Below are 21,600 nucleotides of genomic sequence, written 5' to 3'. Positions count from 1 at the left end.
CACCCTGGGCAACTGCCCACGTGGCCCGTAACAAAATCCAGCATTGACTGTGATACATGCCTTAAAGTTTGAACTCTTGAGTGAAATTGAGTCTTCAGATTTCACCCACCCAGAAACAAACCGTGTGAAGCAAAAATTATAAAAAAACAAAAAACAAAAGCAAGAGCAACTTCTAAATCTGCATTTCTATTACAAACGTGCGCAAAACTTTGCCAATATCCCACTAGTGTTGAAAAAAAAAACACATTTTAGCATTTGCGGTGTTTCCGTTAAATAAGAAACACAAGCCAAAAGCAATTTGATTTTACTTTGTTTTGTTGAGAAAACTGCCAGGTTTTTGTTTTATTGCTTCATGTCCACCTGGTGGTTTCTGTCCCATCACCCAGGACACAATGAGGTCTGTCTGCTTTTAAACCAGATTAATTTTTAACCAGACATTTAGCCGCTGACTGCTTTTCCCACAGAACCTCACTGCTGTAACCCAGAAAAAGCAGAATTTAGACTTTAAAACACTCCAGTGAAATCCAAACTGATGCATCTTTTTAAAAAAAGTTAAAGGTTTAACGTCTATGTGCTCCAAATTAGCCAATATAGGGTAATTTAATCAGGCAGCAGATGCAACAGACTAGATAAACTTAATTTAAAAGCAGCCAAATACAGTTAGGGGCTGACATCTGCTCCTGAAAACCTTCTGTACATTAAATTATTCTGATTTTTTGCTGTTTACACTTACAGAGTTTCAGAGAAAAAACATGAACAGATTGTTGGGATCTCCCTAAAGAGAGCATGGCACTTATATGAGGTTAGCTGTCGGTTAATCTTCTTGAGCTCTAAAATATCTGAACATTTTAAATAAAAATGTGGCAGAACACAGAGTTACACAATCGTACATCTTTGAAAAGCAGAAGTGGAGCCTGCTGCACAACCAACAAAGATGCAGAAAGTGGTTTCTGAGTAGTAAGTCAACAATAAAACACTTTTCTTAAAACCAACTGACCAAACGTTCTGGAGCTCCTCTTGGGTTGCCAGGTAACCGGGCTGGACTCTGGTGGGGTTGCTAGGTAACGGCGCAGTGCCCTTCGAATATGGGTTAATGATTTCCGGAATACAATTTATTACATTTCCAAAACCAAAAAGGAGCCTGGAATAATGCAAGAAATGGATCATGGACTGGAGCCCACCTCACGTTCAGTTGAATGAAACTGATGGACGGAAACGACCAAGTTAGTCAGCACCACGAAGGTAACTGGTAGTAAACATCCCAATTTTTTCATAACGACACTTACTGATAGCTCTGTGCTAATGACTCAGGACTCCTTACAAATGGCTCACGCTCAGTGCTAACGACTCACGGCTCCGTGCTAACGACTCACGACTGACAGCTAAGCATCAAATAAGCGTCCCATTGCATTTACCCTCACATCCACCCAGACTTTGTGTCCATCATTCTTCCTGTTGGGCTTTATCGTTGATTTCTCCGTTATTTCACACTAATAACTTTATAGACCTGATGTAGAACTAGTTAGAGAATTTTCTTGCCTGCCGTTTTTGCCTCAGTGTTGGTTTATAAGATAAAAATGACTCAAAAAATGTTTCGGGTAACACATTGAGGTCTGTTAGTCTGCCATAGCAGTTGGCTTGTCGGAGGACAGCTCTACTTCCACAAGGGGGCGGAGCCGACGTCATGTCAACTCGGAAGTTCACTTTCCAGACACCAAAAAACATTAAATTACTGCTTTTTTTAGTCACCTGTTCTGTTTTTATAAGCAGTTGAAACCCAAAATCGTGAAAAATCTCTGGAACCTGTCAATTCCTCAGTTTCTATCTGATTAACACTTAACAGCCCACGTCTAATTTTTCCAACTAAAGTCCTTCCAGCACGTTAAAGATTAGCAGAAAAACTCTAATTTCTGATGGTTTCTTAAACCTTGAGGAAGTGATTGGCTGGTGACTCAGGTGCAGCTCCCAGTGTACCGTCAGTCTGAGGTCGGAGCTGCAGGCTGTGTTGGAAACATCACCGGTTTGTCAGAGGAGGAATGTGTGTAATGTGTAACTGAAGGAGCTACAGATCATCTATCTTTCCTAACAGCTTTCTTATGTCCAGACCTCTTCGTCACTACTTCTCTGAATACATGGCTGAGTTATGTTTCAGTCTTTGTAGTAATGTTAAGTATGAGTAGAAGTTATAAATTATTTCTCAATGGTTCTTTGCGCCTTTAGGAAGGCTTTTTGTAGTTTTTATTTGATTTGATTGGTCCTTATCTCGTTTTGGGAATCCCAGATTGTTTCCAGGCTGACAGCTACAGAAATGTCGAAGATTATTGGTCTGTATTTTTGGCAAGTTCATTTTTAAAAAAATGGCCATTATATAAATGCCTGTCATATATTTATAATCAACTGTGCTATTTATTCTCTAGAATTAAAGCAACAAATGGCCATTCTGACCAAATGGCAGTTAAAATAAAATAATTTTGACACAAACTGTAAACAAAGCAGAATTTTGTGGCAATTTTGTTTTGATTTTTGTAAAGCCTGGACCTAGTCAAACCAATTTTACCCAGTTAGAATTTCTCCAGGCTTATAATGCCATTTTACTCAGGGAAACCCTGAGTAAAATGTGTTGTTTTCTCAGGTCTGATATTGTGTTTAGCATCTTGTACCATTGCTGTTTGTTCCTGGAAAGTGTCTGTCTCTACCTGAATGCTGACTTTTCCAATAGGGCAACATGTCATCATCCACTCCATTGTTTTCTAGTCAAAAGTTGCCTTTACTGGAATTCGAGTAATGTTTAACCCGACTGGCTCCAGGCCAGAGTCACTGAGCAGCAATTAACACAATGAGCACATCTTCATTCACTTCTCTCAGTTTATCAGGATTGCATCTGTAGTTTCAGCTAAACTGGGATTTCCTGAATATTTATGAGTAAAAAGCTGCTAATGAATGAAATAATACCAGGAGTGTTTAGAAGCTGATTCCAGACATGTGTTTGTGCACAATCTTAAAATCTTTGGACAGTTAAGCTGAAAAATTATTCTGTGGTAATTAGAGCTTTAAATCTCTTAAACTCCTGGATTCATACTCTAGAAGCTATGAATTATTATGATTTAAAGAAAGAATGTCCCGTGAAGTTTTCGTGTCCCGCCGGACGCTGGGCGGTCCACTGAAGCAATGCTGATCTGAGCACTCTGATTGTTTTGAGTAGATCTCTGCTGTGTTGCATTTCAAAAGACCAGATTTTGGTTTGGCTGACCCACACGAGGCATATTTATTTTGGTCTCCTTTCTACCCTCCCTGGTTTTAAATTAGTGCTCGTGTGCATTTAACGCTCCCTCTGCTGTATGAGTGTGTACATGTGTGAGATTGGGTTAGGCCTGATTTAATGCAGATGTAGCATAGATTCTGAATCTGCTTTTCTGATTTTTGTGGCTTTTTTGCAGCTGGGTGGGTTGCTACACAAACAGTTTAATACTAAGAACCTTTAACGTCATGTTCTATAATGAATAAAAACGCCCGAAAACGGAGCAGCTTTAATTTACCGCAGCTGTTGCTACGTAAAAATGTCATAGGAGGCTTTGATACAACGTGGTTCAATATAAATAAATCCCTGATGTAATTTAAACCACCTTTGATACAAGTTTACCTTTTATTAATTTAATTTGACATTATGTGAGGTAGCGATATTCAGAAGACAATCGTAGTCTGTTAAAATGTTTCAGTGATGAGAATTTTGATTCGCTGCCATGATAAATTTCAGTTATTAATGGTAAATAAAAAACAAAACTGACTGGAATGTATTTTTGCTACTTTCTCCATTGTTTGGTCCAGAAGAGAATCTTTAAATATCAGTTAATTTGAAAATGTCATTATCCAGTTACTGTGTCCAGTTTGTTGATACAAATCACACTTTTTTTTTAAGTAAGTGACGTCTTGAAGAAGCCTATTTCAAATGTTTTTCAAGAACATTGAAAAGAATCTGCTTCATTGTGGTTTAATAATTTTTTGGGCTAGTTTTACCTGTCTATAATTGGACATCTTTTAGCTAACCTTTATGACACAGTATCATTTTTACAGTTTTATATCTGGAGTGTCTTGCAAGAGCATTTGTGCTTCATAAACTTTTTGTAGAACCATGTTTTGCTGCAATTAAAGCAGCTTTTTTCATCTATAGACTAAAGGTTTTGTAAAGATATGCAAGATGCTTGTTGTTGAGGACTGATTTTGGACACTACTGCCCTAAATGTTATTTAGGGTTGCCTGAGTAAATGGGGCTGAATAAAAATGGAAACCTCTCCTTTCAGATTTTCACTTGTTTAAAAAATTTTTTTAATCATTTTCCTTCACTTCATGATTGCTCTCAACAAAATGTTTCAGATTCTAGAATGTGAGAATATATACTTGTACTGCCAATTTTTCCAGTGAGTTTACTAGTAACATTATTATTATTATTATTATTATTATTATTATTATTATTATTTTATTATATTTTTTCTGAGTTGTGGTTTTATAATAATGTAATAAATGTAATGTAATAAATTCATTTAAATAATAGCTCAGTTCTATTAAAATTTGATTTCAGAAAATACATTTTCTGAAGAAAAAAATAGCCTAAATTTAAGTGTATTTTTTACACCCTTTTTGTTTTGAATATTTAACCAGTCTTAAAAATAGTAATCAATTCCGTGATTGGTTGTTGCTTGCATGGGGCGGGCTTAGTAAAAATTTTAAGACAGGTGATTGGTTTCTTTCTTGTAGTAGGCGGGGCTTCACTGTAGCTGGCTGGCTGTCACAGGGGAGTCGCACATTCAACAGTCAAACGGGCAGAGACGTCGAATGATTGGAGCTTGTCGTGGTTTCCCCCCTTTCTTACATTTAAAATTTCAGGTTATTTTTTACTCAGAAGACTATTTTTTCGCAAAATAAGTCAGTTGGGTTTTTGGCGTCTTAAAATGGAACAATTTCAACGAGTTTCGGCCATACCGGCGGACTTATTCCAGTGACCGAAGAAGGGGAAGGGAAACGACTGGGAGACAGTAGAGAGGATTTAAAGGAGGGAATCACCGGTTGACGGAGACACCCACAGGTCTGGTGTCAGGAGCTTGTTTTTAACATCAGCTTCGGGGGATTTTATTTTATTTTTTTTATTAGTACTGTTATTTCAAAAGGGGAGTTTTGATGCGACCGGGTCCGCGTCGGGAAGTTTTGCCCGCAAATGACGTGGAATAGCACGATGAGCAGCGGCTACAGCAGCTTGGAGGAAGACTCCGAGGAGTACTTTTTCACCGCCAGGACATCTTTCTTCAAAAAACCTACCGGGAAAGTCACAGACAGCAAGGTAACCTCTGAAGTAGTTGCAGTTTATGCCGGGAACACATGAAAAATAACTATTTTAAGCGTCCGCCCACTTGTTGTTTAAGTTTGGTTTCACCTGACAGGGAGATGAGAACCACCTGCAAACCTTATGATTAAAGCTGAAATTATTATAGCTATAAATATTCAATGCTTTTGTATTCTACCTATATTATAGGCTTCCTTTTAATTGTAAAACCACATAATAGTTTTAATTTTCACTGAGGTTTGGCAGCGAGTTTTACAAGAACATTTGCGCTACGAGGTTTCACGTTTTTCAAGTTTGGTTTCGCTGGAATTTGACCAGTGGTCCCAGTTTGGCAAGTTTTCACTCTGAAGAAATAATGATTCTGTTGCAGAAAGATCTGGACCGACTGCTGAATTGCAAAACCATTCAGATATTGTTACAAATACAAACTTCTTTGTATTTTAATTGGCAAACAAACCATCCTAACTGCAACATTGTGGTGGCAGCATCATGCAGTGGTGACCAAGTGGTGATATAACGGCTGTTCTGAGTTGAGGGGAAGGTGGATGGAGTTAAATACAGGCAAATATGAGTTGAAAACTTGGAGGAAACCCATAGAAAATTGGACAATGAGACAGATAAGTATTAGAGTGGTCCAGTCAAAGTATTGACCTAAATCCCTTTTAAAAATCTGACTGAGCTTGAGCTATTTTACAAAACAATTGGCGTAAATATCAGGTTTGAGGTGTCTAAATCTGGAACAGAAATATCCCAAAAAACATAAATAATATTTTATTTGTATAACATTTTCTAAAACTTACAAATTCTTTACAGGAATCGAGAAAATTATAAATGGAAATACACCAAACAGAATTGGAAAAGGAAAAATAAAACACTTGAATACATACATCTAGACATTAAAAAACCCACAAAAAGCATAAAACAGGACATTAATCATCACTTAGAGCAGCAAAAGGTGTTCATACAAAGTTTTGACTCAAAGTGGCCAAACACAAACTTATGTATCAGTTTTTCAGTCTCTTATTTCTAAAATCAGCCTTAAGGTTAATCAAATGTATTGCATTCATTGGTTGTAAGGAACACAATGTGATTTTTTTTAAATTGCTTGCAAGGTACTGCATGTCCTTGAGTTGCTACTCTTCCTCATAAGTTGCCCAGCTTGTTTCAGCATTGCAAACACAGCTGGTTTGTTCCCCTCCCTGACAGCTCAGCATACTGTAGCAGAATCAAGCCATTCATCCTCTCTCTGCCCACTTCACATTTGTCTGGTTCTGTCAGACGACGCTTGCTTGCAGATCCTGCAGCCTTGCATGACCCTTCACCTTTGCACTTCGGCCGATGGACAATGCAGCCTATGCAGCGCTGCAGCGAGGGGTTGTGACCTTAAACAGTGGCTCTGGAGCTGCAGTGGGGTGCTGCTGGTTTCCCACATGCCAACAGTAATTACAACTGGAGGGGAGCTGCCCCCAGGGAAAGAATGTGTGGCAGTGCTACACAAAACCACTGCTTGTATATTTGCAGAACTGAAGGACAGCTACAGTTTAAATGTGTATTTATGCTCACTATTGTGTTCAGTATAATTCTTTTAGAGACGGTAATGGTTTTAGTAAATGACTTCTTGCCAAATGCTTATCAGCAGGTCAAAGGTGACCAATTATGTTTCTTGAACAAATTAAGGCAGGTCTATGAGCTACACAAAACATATTCATTAGATTTTTTTTTTGCATAAAATTATTCTTTAATAAGATTTTCATCTGGTCAGTTTTGCTTATTTTGAGCCGTTTTAGGGACTCTGTCACTTTAAATCCAAATAAGCTGCTGCTGATCACGCCTCCAGACTCATTTACAGTAAAAATGGCTGCAAACAGATCAGCAGTTATACAACCGTACATCTTTGAAAAGCATTAGTTGAGCCTCCTGCACAACCACCAAGTATGCAACAAGTGGTTTCTGAAGAGTAAGTAACAATAAAAAAACACTTTTCTAGTAGCTGTTATGCAGCCGTAAAACCAGCTGACCAAATGTGCTGGAGCTCTGGTTGGGTTGCTAGGTAACAGCGCAGAGCCAGTGGATTATAACTTAGTAATCGGGAGGTTTTTCAAACGGCTCATATTTCAGACACTAAAAAACTTTAACTTATTGCCAAAACCCTCGCTTGGTGTTATATTTTTTAAGTTCTTGGACTGTTTTAGTTGAGACTCAACTGGAAGAATAAAAAGTTGCAAAATGTGAGTTTTGCATAATAGGTCCCCTTTAAGCTGTCATGTTGCAGGGCATCTCTTTAACCCACATATTTTTGTCTAAAAAGCAAAATCTGGGCTAGACTGAACAATACAAAACCTTCAAAATGCTTCTAATTAAGCAGAAAAAATGTGTGTCAGTAATTATATACAGCTTTGTGTGTGACTGTTATTTTCTTTAGGAATTGTCTAAAACTCAGAGGACTTGCTCACACAGTTGTCTGCATGCAAATGATAAAATGGGGAAGTTATTGTGTGAATACAGAGAACATGCATTCAGGCTACTTTAGAGTACCTGCATGAAAGAAAAAGTGAAGTTTAATAAAGTTTGACAAAGAAACACAAGCACTGACAGCTGATGGGCAGACTCAGAGCAGCCATGTCTAAGGGGGATTTAACGGCTTCGTCTGCGTGTGAATGGCAGTTTGTGTCTGGAAATGTCACGCTGACCACATGAAGAACCACGGCGGGTTAATCCCACCCAACCCCCCCTGCTTCAACCATACGCGCGCAGTGGACAGCTGAAGCAGCAGCTCATCTTTAATTCAGTCTGGTAGACTGTAGGCTTACTGTGCAGCTGACGTCAGCAGCCGTGTTGCTGCAGGGACGCTTCCTCTAGGATGAATTAATCTGGACAGTAACAATCTGATGATGACTTGCTCAGTTTGTTTGATACTGCAGAGTGTTGGCTAACAGAAAATGTAGTGCAGTTTGCACTAACAGTGATTGTGTTGAGGTTTGGATGGATGTCGGCAGCTGCTTCCTTCACTCACCAGTTCTGGCTGTAGATTACAGTATTATTTTGACTTTATGAAGAATCTTTGGAATAAATGTGCAACTTCAAGTTGAAACTAAAAATGATTTGCTTATTTTTTGAACTGAATGAAACCAGTAAGTTGAATATTACTGTTTATTTACCATTTTGTGGAACAGGGAGGTAATGTATCATCATCAGATAGCCTTCCTTTAAGTAGAGTGGATCCCAACCAATAATAGCTCAGTATTCATGGATTTTTCTGTGTAATGTGACTTCAACTTATTTCTGGCATTTGCAAATCAGACAATCCAGGAGCACCGTTCATTTTAAAACTATTAATCGTGATTGTCGAAATACTTTAGTAATCAATTGATTAACTGGAGTATACAGAGTCAAAAGAAGGCACTTCACAGAGAAAACACATTCAGAGCAGTAATTAATACAAAACTATACAAAATATATTAGGCCTGAAATAATTAATCGTACTAATCGTGTATAATCGGTTTTGGAAATAATCAACTAATTTTATAATCGGTTAGTCGTTAGCTGGAACATAGAGACGCAACAAAAGACCATTTACCATATGGTCATTTGCCATACACACACATTTTGCATTTAAGATAAAAACTGCTTTAATTGGTAAATATGTTTTAACTTAAACTCCTCAAGTACAATGTTTAAAGTACTTCACATATTGTATAAAAAGGCTTAAATAGTTTGATAAAAAAAAATGTGTACAACGTGCCAGTCACATAGATTTTGTTCACAAATGATTAACTGGAACTCCATATTACCAACAAGTCATATTAAAACTAAATGTAAACATGCTAGCTTTAGATTTGCACTTTTAAAAACATAATTCACAAAATCAAACTGTGAGTTCAGTCAAAAGAAAAAGCTAGTAATCATTATAGACGTTAGCATCTGTTATAACTTGTGGTTTATTTTAATTTTGTTATCAAAACATTCCAGTTTAACATTGTCATATTGCTGAAATAATTCCCATTACTCCCTCTGGATCGACTTTTTCTGCTTCCAAAGCAGCTCATGACTTCAGGAGCAGGACTTGGTTTCAGGTACAGAGTTCAGTCGGATGTATTTCTTTAGAGGAAGTAGTAATTCCTCCTGAGCTGCATCCAGCCCGTGTTTGCCTTTCAAATGGGTCCAGGACGCCTGACATCATTGTGTGCTTGACAGAGTGAGATAAAGGATTTGTTTGCGGATCCTCCGCTGCTGTTTAGCGCTCGCTTCCTCTGCCTGTTGGTTTATGCTTCATTGTTGGTACCTGGCTGCAGCCTGTGCCTCTCTGCTGGTGTTCAGCTCTCCTTTCCGTTTGTTGTCACAATCACTTTGTGTCCTGTCAGACCGGTCTTTTCTGCATCATTACGCTCATTTATGTTAGTCAGGCTGAGTTAGAAATTTCTTTAGAATCCCAGCTGGAGTTACAGCAGAGTCGCGGTGTTTGGACGTTAACTTCCTCATCTGCTGCTGTGGGAAAATTGCCTCTTAGTTTTTATCTGGAAGGCCACTCTGAAGACAGGCTGACTGCCGTTGTGGTGGCAAGCTCATCTCTCTTAATTCATTTATTCTCTAAAAACAGCTTCATGGCGTCACTGCTTGACCTACTGGAGACATTTTTATGTTTGCCAAATGAAAAATGAAAAATCTCTTATTCTTACGAAAAAGCTTGTCTTACTACTAAATATTTAACTTTTGGATAATTTCTAACCAATTGATCACTTAAATGGTTATTTGTGCACCATTAAAGCACAAATTTGAACCATGTTTTAAAAGAAAACCATATATATGCATATTTTTAAATTCTTTTTATTAACAGTATGAGCTGGTATTCAGAATTTTGAACATTGGGAACAATTTTTGCTTTCTTTTTCCATATACTTACTTACAAAAAAATGTTAGTAAATGTTTTTTTTTTTTAAAGCATCACTTTAGGCATTTCATATTTAGATGTAACCAGTGGGTAGAACTGCTGATTTTACTGTATTTTAGTTTTTAGTTTTTTTTTTTACTGAAAGTCATTCCCATGTTTTTCCATCACTAGATTTCCTTCCTTTGCCCAACTTTGACCTGATTTCTTACTTCCTGAAACTTCACTTCCTCTCTGTTTTCAGTTTGCTTTGCAACAACAAAACCCAGGTTTTTACAGAGTCTGGAAAAGCCTGGAATTTCCTAAAAAGTATTTATCAGAACTTAAATATGGAAAACTAAAAGAAAATATTGCTGTGAAGTTTCACTCAGTCTGGTCTGAGGTTGGATCCTACTGACTGGATCATGATTTTTGTGGTTTTGAGCTCAAGAATAACAGCTGCTGGATGCAAAGCGTGTAACATGTTTAGTCTCATGATTAGGCTAACTTTTCGGGTTTTGGGTCCAAATCTCCTGACTGCTTTTGTAATATTTTAAAGCTCAAGTCAGAGTTCCTTTTTGAGATTCATTGCATCATTGTGATGTGAAACGCCGCTTTTCCTTTATTCTCAGGATTTTATTAGACTCTGCCTCTCCTGTTCTTTGTGTGGCCTTCACTATCTTCTAAAACAGACCCAGAGGCCTTTAGGCATGCACACACACACACACACACACACACACGCACACACACACACACACACACACACACACACTCTGCTCCTTCACAGAGCAGTGTGTTGTTTTATAATAAGATAAATCTGCCTTTGAAAAGAACTACCTGCGTCATGGAGAACAGTGTTTGTCAGGACTCGGTTGATGATAAATTGCGCCTAAACACGGCTTAGTTTAGGATTATTATCTGCAAAAGAGGAACTCTACTGAGAAGCCAGGAGTGGGAGAACCAAATAAACTCAATAGTGTCCAAACTTTTTGTCATGTGGACCAAAATTGTCAAGTCAGAACTACCCACAGGCCAAGAAAAGTCGCCTTTCCAGTAAAAGCTTCCACTTACCGTAAATGTTTGGTTATAAAAAGACAAATAATTTGTGTCATACTTAACATTTTTTCATTAAAAGATATTTTTCTCAGTAACAATTTTACCCAGATTAAAAATAAAAAGTCTCCATCTGAAGCTGTACAGGCCAGATTTGTATCATTCTTGAACAGCAGTTGGGAGCCCCACAAAATCAGCCGAAGGGCCACAAATGGACCCCGAACCACAGTTTGAACACCCTGGTTTAGGGGAGTAAACCGGACTGAGCAGAGCTGGTGGGTTGATTTGGTTTCCTCCATCTTTGTTCTGAATTAAATGCCTGTTTTTGCAGAAAACTCAACATAAATCAATGTTGTATTCTGACTCTAAAACAGGAAAAAAACAGAAAGAAGTAAATTTGATTCTGACATAAAACAGATGTTTATGAGTCCTTTAATAAAAGACCATGTTGATGTTGTTCTCAGCTCATTAGCAGCTTTAGTTTCAGGGAGGTTTCTTATCATCTTCTGCTGTATTTTTATTTGGTTCAAGGTCACGTTGATGCTTCCCGTGACAGGTAATCAGATAATTCCCCAAACACAGATGATTGCTGGAACTAGAACCTGATCCCAAAGGAAACGATCTTCATGTGACATGAAGCAAAAGGATTGAAGCGCTGTTGGGCTGCCACCGCGCTCCCTAAGCGATTCTATCTCCTCCTGCTCTGCAGCTCGGAGCTCATCTGGGAGCAGTTTGAGCGGCTGTGATCTCCAGGCTGCCATTATCACCAAACCGCAGCCGCCGTCTTTGAGGTGGTCTGCTGCTCGCTTTGATGTGTGCAGAGGAGAGTGAAAGTAGAACAATGAAAAATTACACAGATCCACAGGAAGTGAGAGACAATTTATTTAAGCATGATGAAGTGCTTCAATTTTGCACAATATGTTGCAGGCCGAAACGATTAAACGCTTTAATTGTGATTAATCGGTTATTGAAATAATCGTAAACTAATTTAGTAATGATTAATTGAACAGACTTTAAATAAAACAGCCGTTTGCTGAAAGAATAACATACTCAGAGCAATAATCAAGCCAAAAACGATCAATATACACACTAAACACTTTTTGTCTGTAAATATGTTCAACCCAGAATTTCTCAAGTGAGAGTTTTACCTTTTTCTGGTTCAAACTTAGCAAAATAAATATACTATTAAGCACCTTTTGTTATCCAATTACTAATTGGTTAGCAAATTAGTCAATTAATAATTGGAGCTTTTCACATGTTGATGCTAGAGGTATTTCCTTTTAGCTGCAGCTGCATTCTTAGCTACAAATGATCAAGCGTTCACTACAGGAATATTGTATTTTAGGTAATAGATGTTCATTTTCTTACTTAAAAACAGAATTTAATTTAGCTTACTTGCATTAAAGCTTAAGTAGCTAAATGAAAATCTGCAGAATGTGGCAATTTATCCGATTAATCTTCAGAATAATCGATTATTAGAATAATTATTTGCAGCCCTGATATTTTGAGCATTATTTGATCTCCAAGGTTTTATCAAAGTGTTGTTTCAGGTATTTTGTTTCAGAGCATCTTTGTGCAATGAGTGCAGTGAAAGTGATCCTGTGGTTCTGCTGAGGTGTTTAGTGGAGCCACAGCCTCATTGGACTTATTACTTTAGCTGAAATCAACTTGTGTCTCTAAACAATAAATGCAAGTTGAAGTTTTTCAGTTTTTAGTGGAATGAACTGCATTGAATTTCCATCATCAGTGATAATACAATAGATTTTTTTTTACTTTGGAAAAGAGAGATGTAAAGAGTAGCTGTAAAAGCAAATGAGGTGGATTAGAAGTAACAGCTCTTACTGTGAAATATCATCTCTGTCCCTGGATGATGAGCTGATAGCGACTGTCTTCAGTCAGATGCTTCTTAAGATACGCTGCGAGACGGGCTGCTTTTGGAGACCTTTCCACCATCTGCAACTTCTCTTTGAAGATACTTCAATTTTAATTTCCCTTTGTGATACAAAACTGTTATTTAATTAAAAGCATCAGTAAAATAAGTTTAAAAAAATACATATCACTGTATTTAAAAAACCCGTTTATTACGATAAAAGACGTTCTATACCCCCAGTTTGTAATTTGAAACTTGCTTAATTTTGGGTTTCTGCTTAATGACAGTATTTATAACCCGTCATCGTTTGTGTGTGTCATGAAAATAGACTGTGGGTGTTTGCTGTGAAGTCAGTGTCATTCTGTTTGGCTGATTATCACCTTGTGTTTTGATCAGTTTGATGATAGGCAGTCAGAGGATTATAAATATAAAAAGGGATTTTCCACTGCAGTCGAAGTGGAAACCATATACAGTCATGCATGTCTCTCAGGTATTGTTTCCTGTCTTCCCATGATCAGACTGCACCCAGACACGCCTTGCTTTGTCGTCATTGTAGCCCTGCAACAAATGCAGAACTATGATGCATCATGTAATTTAAAGCTGCTCTTTTACTTCCTCTGCAACACAATCTGGATGCAATCACAGGCTGCGAAGCCTCTGGCCTTGTTTAGTTAGAAGCTAAGGTGAGATTATTATAATAAGAAATAAGCTTTTTCTACAGCTGATGATGGCTGAAATGGGTCACACCTTGTAAAACCTGATGAGTTGGTTTGATGTGAATTTCACTGCAGTTTCTCTCTATAAGAGCTGGACATGTTTAACATGGACGGCTTCCTAGCTTCTTACTATAGGAAAGTAATCTGGTAAACAACATGATCATGCAAAAACAGCAACAAAGAATCTGAATAAAACATTTCTAGATTTGCTAAGCAGGGAAGGATGATGAATCGATTTTATTAACTTAATGAAGTTTTTGTTTTTTCACCAATGCAGTCCATGGTTCAGAGTGATGTCAGCTCCCACGGCGGCCATCTTGTTTGGCAAGCGTGTTTTACAGCTTCTGTCTTTTTGGACTTTGAGTTCAAGTCAACTCTACAACAGAGTATTAGGGCCTGCCTGATCAGGATAAATTGTTTATCCAGAGCAGAACGTTGAAAAGATTGTGAAAAAGTCTGAGTCTGTTTTTAAACCACAATGTTTTATTTTTCATGTAAGCGTTCTCATAGACTTAAGATTTCACAACTTTATTCTCATCATATGAGTTTTTATTCTTGTAATTAAAAGAAAAAAAATGTAGGCAGGCCCTAATATTTTATATAGTACAGTTGATTTATTCAAAGTCCAAATAAGTAGAAGGTGTAAAACATGCTTGTCAAACAAGATGGCCGCCCTCGGCCCAAATCAATTTATCGTCCGGACTTATCTCATCTATTCATAATAATAAAGACTGACTCACTCAGCGTGGAAATGACTCAAACATTAAAGCTACAGAAGCCCAACCTTTCCTCATTTATGGAAAAAAACTAAACGTATGGATGAAGTAAAGCAGGAGAACATTTCAGATCTTGTGCAACAGCAGAAACATTCCAGCTCAGGTGTCGATAAATTACAGCTGACGGTGTCGTAATGTTACCCTCCCACCGTCCTTCAGGCTAAACTCGACATGTTTTCAGAAAATAACCGCACACGTCATAAAAGCAACCCTTCCTGTAGGAGTCTGGCAGCTCAGGGTTTATTTAGTAACCGAGATGACAGATAACACCGATGGTTACTGTGTTGCTTCACTCTGCTGTGAACTTTGCTGCCAGTGCTCTCCATTACAGCTGCTGTTTGTTTGCTGTACCTTTCATTGCTTGACCTTGTTTAGAGCGTGTTTAGTCTTTTAATGGCGCCCAAACACTTTAACCAGCTCACTAAAAGGTAAATTATAGTCAATTTGTTTAGGATTTTCTTTAAAAAAAAAACAACCATTCTCAGACACTTTACTATGCAATCCTGGAGTTTACTTTAAAAATGCGGACTAAAACAAAATAATAAACCAGAAGAAGGACAACCAGTCTGCGTTATTGCTGCCTCGCTGTCTGAAAACGCACAACTTTTTCTACTCTATCTTCCTCCAAGGTCGGAACCATGAAGTTTCATAATCTTTGCCAGCAAATACTTACTCACACACACACACACCTCAGTGTTTGAGTGTGTTGCACAATATTCAAGTTAACAAATCTGCTGCAAATAGCAGCAGAATTAGCACATCAACTGGATCCCTGGTGTGGTTGTATACATCTGTTTCTTTGGAAAGGTTGGCTGTAAAGAAAGCTAATGAGGCCGTTTCTCAGCAGTTTTTTCATTTTTCTTTTACGGTATTTGATAAACACTGAAATTGTTTTGTGGTGGAAGTGTTTTTATTGAATGCGAAGCTTGGAAGGAGCCGTTTTGTTGTAATTTTATGGGATTTTCTTGTTCTTTTCTCCCTGCTGGTTTGCAGTGGATGAACCCATCAGCCTTTTTCTCCTCTTCTTGTGTCATTTTTCATTTTTTGTTCCACATTTTGCAGATCATGTTGTCTCATCTGTCTTTACTTCCCCTTCTCCTCCGTCTGCTGATGTTGGTAATGAACTGAGCTCCATCTTTGGGTGGCCTCTGCAAACACACTTGTTGCGGTTTCATAACAGAGTCCTGAAACAGGCTGGATGTTCTGCGTTCTCCGTGTTGTACTGATTGGACCACAGTGGAAAAGTGCAGACGGTTCTGCAGCTCGATGCCGGTGTGGTCCTCATTACTGTGAGAAAATCTGGCTCCGGACTCCTTGTGGTTCAGCAGGTTTAGTCTGCAGGTTTTACTCGCTGGTCTTCAAACGCAAACCTCTGTTTTCTCTACAAGGAAATCTGGGTTTTTCTTTTTCTTCTTTAAATTACATCTTTTGATGTTAAACTCGACTTTGTTGTTTGTGACCTTGGCAGAGGAAAGTTTGACTGGTTTGCCTTGTTGGATGCTACAAAGCTGAGTTTTCATTGGTGAAATTATTCATTAGTGTTTAGATTTCACATGAACGGGCTAATCATCTAAATCCTTACAGATCAGCTTCTTCAAAGCTAAAACAAGTTGTTTGTTTTTCCCACATTGTATTATTTCAGTATCCACCTTGCATTTCAGTGATGTATAAGATATGCAGCTTTACTGGGCTGCAACTAGCAATTATTTTAGAAATATGACGATTAATCAAATAGAAAAATTTGGCAAATTCTGCAGATTTCTCATTTAATACTTGAGCCTTTTTTACACAATTTTAGAAATGCATTTGAAGATGCAATAAGCAAATACATTCATTTTTAAATGAGGAAATCAACATTTTATTGCCTAAAATGCAATGACATTCCTTTAATGTATGCTAATCATTTGTAGCAAAGGATGCATCTGCAGCTAAAAAACAGTCTACTAACCTTTTTATTTATATGTTTTTTATTATTAATAACTGGTTAGTAAATTGTTTTACTCCTAATGTATTTACTACAGTTTTGACTGAATTACTGCTCTGAATGTGTTTTTTCTGGCAAATCGCCTCTTTTTTTCATCCTAGTTGATTATTTCAGTAAAGGATTAATCGTGATTAATTTGATTAATCATTTCAGCCCTACCTTCTACAATTAGATTCCTGTAGATCTGATTCTGCATCATGTCTAATTTGACCTCTTGCTGAACCAGACTGTGACATTTTTTGTGGGATGTTTTAAAAAATGTAGTGGCATTGGAGACAAATGTCACAGAAAAATCCTGATTAAAACAAATAATTCTTACATGCTACTCAGTTCAACCACTTTGTCTGCACCGCTGAAGATTCACTTTCAGTAACATATAAAAGTTTGAAGCCTTTACTTGCTTCAGATTCATAACATTAGTATAATATCTTTGAGAGCCTCTAGACCAAACTTTTTTCTCACTTGGACCGAAATTGTAGAATCAAAAAGGCTCAAGGAAAATAAAATAAAAACTAAAACTTCTTTGTTTTTTGTGGTTTTGTTGGGAAGAGATGTTATTCATCATAGAACCAAAACTTGTTTGCTGTATTAAAAGGAAGGCGTCCAGTTTTCACATTCTTTTGGGCTCAGTTGAATTAATTTACTCTGTTATAACTACAGGATTTGGGTCACTTTCTTTCAAAACACTTGCTATATTTAGCCGACTTTAATAAATTGGATAAAAGCAGATTTGGGTGCAGCAAAGTCGGCTTTTCAGTAAAATCATCTGGATCGACGTGGTTTTACTTGTTATAAAAGTAGAATACTCTGTTCTACTTAACACTTTCCACTGTTAGAAAATTATATCTGATTGATAAATCTTAAAAATAACATTTTCCTGTGAATAACACCCCATTTGGGTGTAAAACTTCACAATCAAAGCTATGTGTATGATTTATGTGTCCATTAGTCCCAGAAGGTTCATTTAGAAATAATTTGTCTGTTTCTGTTTGCACCAGAGGAAAGGTGTGAGCCGCACTTTAAAGCACATTGTTGTGCTTTTTCACGGGGCCGTTTGGTCCCATTAGTGCAGGAATGCCAAGAGGAAAGGTGTGGCTTGAATAGACTTCCCCCTCGATTCAACAGGAAGTCGCATGCAGAGGAACAGGCTGCAAGCCAGGAGGGGCAGAGAAATAAATACCAACATAAATAAAAAACAAGTCATAATGGAGTTTATTAATGTATTCGCTCCAGATCAGAAAAGTGTTTAAAGGAAGGGTTCTCAAAGTGAGGCGTGAGGGCCATTTGCAGCTCGTAAACTGAATTTGACCACAATTCAAACGTAAATTAGGACAAAACTATGACTTTTAAATTAAAATCTGCTTGATCCAACACAAGTTATTGCTGAGGACAGATGAAATATTATTCCAGTTTTCATTTTACAAAGAAAAAACATTTGAAGTTTTAAATCTATGATCCCATTCCTCCAAAAACAATCTTATTACTTTAATTAAAATAGTTCATGTTAAGATTATTCTTGAGTAGGTAAAAAAATTTTGGGGGGTGATTTTAGTTTTTAAAAATTTTATATTTTTTTGGCACACAGGTTCTTCTGAGCTTGAAAAAGTTTGGACATTCCTGGTCTAAGGAATATTTTCTGTCATTTTAAGAGTCAGATCAACAACATTACATTTTTGTGTTGTAGCAAAACTAATATTTACAGTTTGCTGTGTTTTCATTTTAAAAACCACAAGCAAAATGATTTTAAGACTAATTTTAATGACTCAAAATGCCAAATATAACTCTTAACCCCTAAATCAGAAGTGGCTTTTGTTTATTAGAGCTGCACAATATGAACGTGTGCAACATTTGGTTAGTTGCAATATTTCATGTGCAATGCATGCAAATTCTTCATGCTAGTAACACTAGCAAAGAGTCAGGGAATGGCACAGAAATACAAAGGGTTTAATTATAATATTGCAATATTCAGCTAAATTGTAGCTGAATCTGTGTGTTTAGTCTTGGCCCAGAAAAGCCCAGACTCCTCCTGTGGTGATGTCACATATTTACAGACAGAAGATGTCAGACGAGCGTGACAGAGGTAAACAGAGGCAGGAGAGCTGCAGGTGTGTGTGAGATAAAAGGCTAAAGAAAGAAAGTCCTACCCCTCTCAGACAAAACTATGGTTTTCGTTTTCTGTTCTGCTTTCGGTGTTACAAAGTTCTGCTTTTTTTTTTTTTTTTTACTCTGTGCAACAAGTGAATTATAACTCCACCTAGTTAGTCTCTCCTAATCTGAAATGTTTAGTAGCTTGATGAAATGACAAAATCTTTAGAAATAAAACCTTTAGCTTGGTTAAAGTCGAGAGGAGAGACATCTTTTAGATTATAATGATGTGTTTCTTGGCTGCTGCTCCGTCTGTTTAGTGTTGATCTTTCGCCCTGAGTGGGAGGATTCGCTTTGTTCCTGAAAACGGACTATGACCTCATTGTGTTACAGCGCTTCTCCTCTCCTGTTTGTTTAGATCCGGTCGCTCTCGTCCTCCCAGTTCCCTTTTAACTCCATCTGACCACACTGTAAAGGTTCAGCTTTTTTACGTTACAAACACAGACTCCAGTGAGTTTTATTGGGACTTGGTGTTGTACAGTACTTTGCAACATAGAAGAAAACATTGCAAGTTTTCAAATATTTTCATGACTGTGGTGGAAATTATGAAGTTATGTATTGACCCGATACTTTAACATTCATTACAGGTGCTAATCTTTTGGGGTAAATCCCAACCAGTTTAACTAGAAACTGAAATTGTCACCTGTTAATCCAGAGTGGATTAAGAACGTCTGTGGAAATGTGCAAACAGAACTTCTTGGTTGCTTTCAACAGCAGCTTTCTTCTTTCTGCTCCTCCATAAAGGGGATATGTGGAGTTCAGGATCTGTGCAGCTCCTCCAGAGTTAGCCTGGGCTGACCAGCTTGCACATTTTTGGTTGATATTTACTTGTGGAAAAAAAATAAAAGCCTAAAATCACATTGTTCACTTCACTATTATGCACATTTTGTTGGTCTACCACATGAAATTTCATTAAAACGATGTTTGTGTTTGCATTTTGGAGAATTTCAAGGCATTCTATAGGAAATTATCTGACCAGTTAATTAACACTCCTTATTTGGAGGTCAGGTCACATTTTGTACAGTTTTATACTTCCATTTGGGTATCTACTGCTTCTAAAACCAACCCAAACTCTTAAAAGAATTTATTAATTTTTAATTTTAGTGTTGTCTGAAAAATGAGGCGTCTCCAAAACCTCCAGAATGTAATGTCACAAATCAGCAGACACTGTTACCTAGCAGCCCATTGAAACTCCAGCACGTTTGTCAGCTAGTTTTACTGCTGTACAATGGCTGCTGGAAAAGACAAGTGTTTTCCAAGAACTTGCTGGGTTCTTGTTGGTTGTGCAGGACACTCCTCTTCTGCTTTTCAAAGACGAACAATTGTGTAATTGACACAAAAAACATTAACTTTTTGCCAAAACAATGGCTAGCCGTTTTTTTAAAGCACGTGGGTTGATTTTAGAAGCAGTAGAGACTCAAATGGAAGTATAAAAAAATGTCAAATGTGAATTTTGCGTAATAGAGCTCCTTTAAGTCGCCCTCATTCCTATAATAAGCTGGCATGAAGGTCCAACTGCTTAGCTGCTTGTTGAACTTTCCCTTTCCTCACAAGGCGGATAATCTGCTTTACCTGCCACTTCCTGGTGATGAGATTTGTCTCGTTAGAGCGTCACAGCTTAGAGGTGAGATTAAACCATGAAGGGAAAAACTAAACAGTTTGACCAGACAGATTTAGAATCAGTGAAGAAATCTTTAAAGCTGATTGAACTTATTCTGACTCTGGTTCTATTGTTAAACATCTGATGGAGATGCGTTGATGTCTTCATGTCTGCCTTCCTTCTTTAATCCCGACGAGTCGCTGACTAGATTTGATTAAATATTCAACTTTTTAGAAATATTGTTTGTGTTTTTGATGAGTGTTATTGCAGCATTCAGTGGTTTTGAGTCATAAAAAGAATAGATTAAAAGTTTTCCACAATTTTTTTAGTATTTCAAGCTCTTAAGCAGAATATAAGACTTGAAAAAAGTTAATTACCGTATTTTCTGGAGTATAAGTCAGACATTGTTTGTATAATTTCACTACAACTTATAGTCCATAGTGACTTTTATGTGTTCTTTTGCTGGTTATAACCTGAAAAACATAGTACTTAAACATTGAAGACCTATAAATAATTTAGGTTATCCAAATTGACCCGTTTGTGTATTTTTATGCAATATTTGTATATTTGGTTTCAGTTGCAAACGTATACAATCATGAATAAGTTTGAAAAGGTTTTACTGTACTACTGATCAGGTCTGAAACAATAATTTAGGTTTTTCAAAAATAATTTCATAAATGCATTGATTATTCTAATATTCTATTTGTTTTTTAATGAATAATTAACGGTGGAGTAAATCGCTGCTGCAGCTTTTTGTAGCTCACAGTCATATCTTCTGAGTGCGTCACTCAAAAGAATTGTATATGTTGCGATACAAGCTAGACTAAAGTTAGTTTGTCTCATTGCATTTTTTAGATTTCTCAGTTAAATTGTTTTAATGTTTTTAAAGAGACTGGCATTCCTGTTGTCTCTCAGAGCCATAAACCTTTTGGCTCATTGCACTCATTGCATTGGCACCTCAGGTCTTCCTGCAGCATTGTGTGTGTTTTCCATATAAGGGTGTACGTGCTTCGGAGGCTCACTAGATTCTGCACTGTGTGTGTGTGTGTGTGTGTGTGTGTGTGTGTGTGTGTGTGTGTGTGTGTGTGTGTGTGTGTGTGTGTGTGTGTGTGTGTGTGTGTGTGTGTGTGTGTGTGTGGTTTTTAATAGATGCAGAGGGGAGCTGCACTATGCCCATTTATGCACAGGATACACCAGGGAAAGATAAAGAGTTTGCACTGGGATTTACATGCTGTTGGTCTCTTTGAATGATTTTAT

The 21,600-nt window shown here is 37.4% G+C and overlaps 1 protein-coding gene across 2 annotated transcripts in view; it reads left to right on the top strand.

Annotated features, from left to right (window-relative positions):
• Window positions 1-21,600, top strand: part of rassf3 (Ras association domain family member 3) — a 53,366-nt gene that overhangs the window by 22,039 nt on the left and 9,727 nt on the right. Inside the window, exon 1 of one of the 2 annotated variants that reach the window (XM_088003005.1) lies at window positions 4,781-5,332. The exons of the other annotated variant lie outside the window; for it this stretch is intronic. Coding sequence (XP_087859131.1) covers window positions 5,210-5,332 — 123 coding nt within the window. The 5' untranslated portion in view covers window positions 4,781-5,209. Of the gene's footprint in view, window positions 1-4,780; window positions 5,333-21,600 lie in introns of those variants that run through there. 2 annotated transcript variants of the gene reach the window in all.

Source organism: Poecilia mexicana, unplaced genomic scaffold (genome assembly GCF_051168715.1).
Source record: "Poecilia mexicana isolate PSO_F unplaced genomic scaffold, ASM5116871v1 scaffold_23, whole genome shotgun sequence".
Taxonomy (NCBI): Eukaryota; Metazoa; Chordata; class Actinopteri; order Cyprinodontiformes; family Poeciliidae; genus Poecilia; species Poecilia mexicana.
Note: the sequence above shows the minus strand (reverse complement) of the source record. Positions and strands in the feature narration are given on the sequence as shown.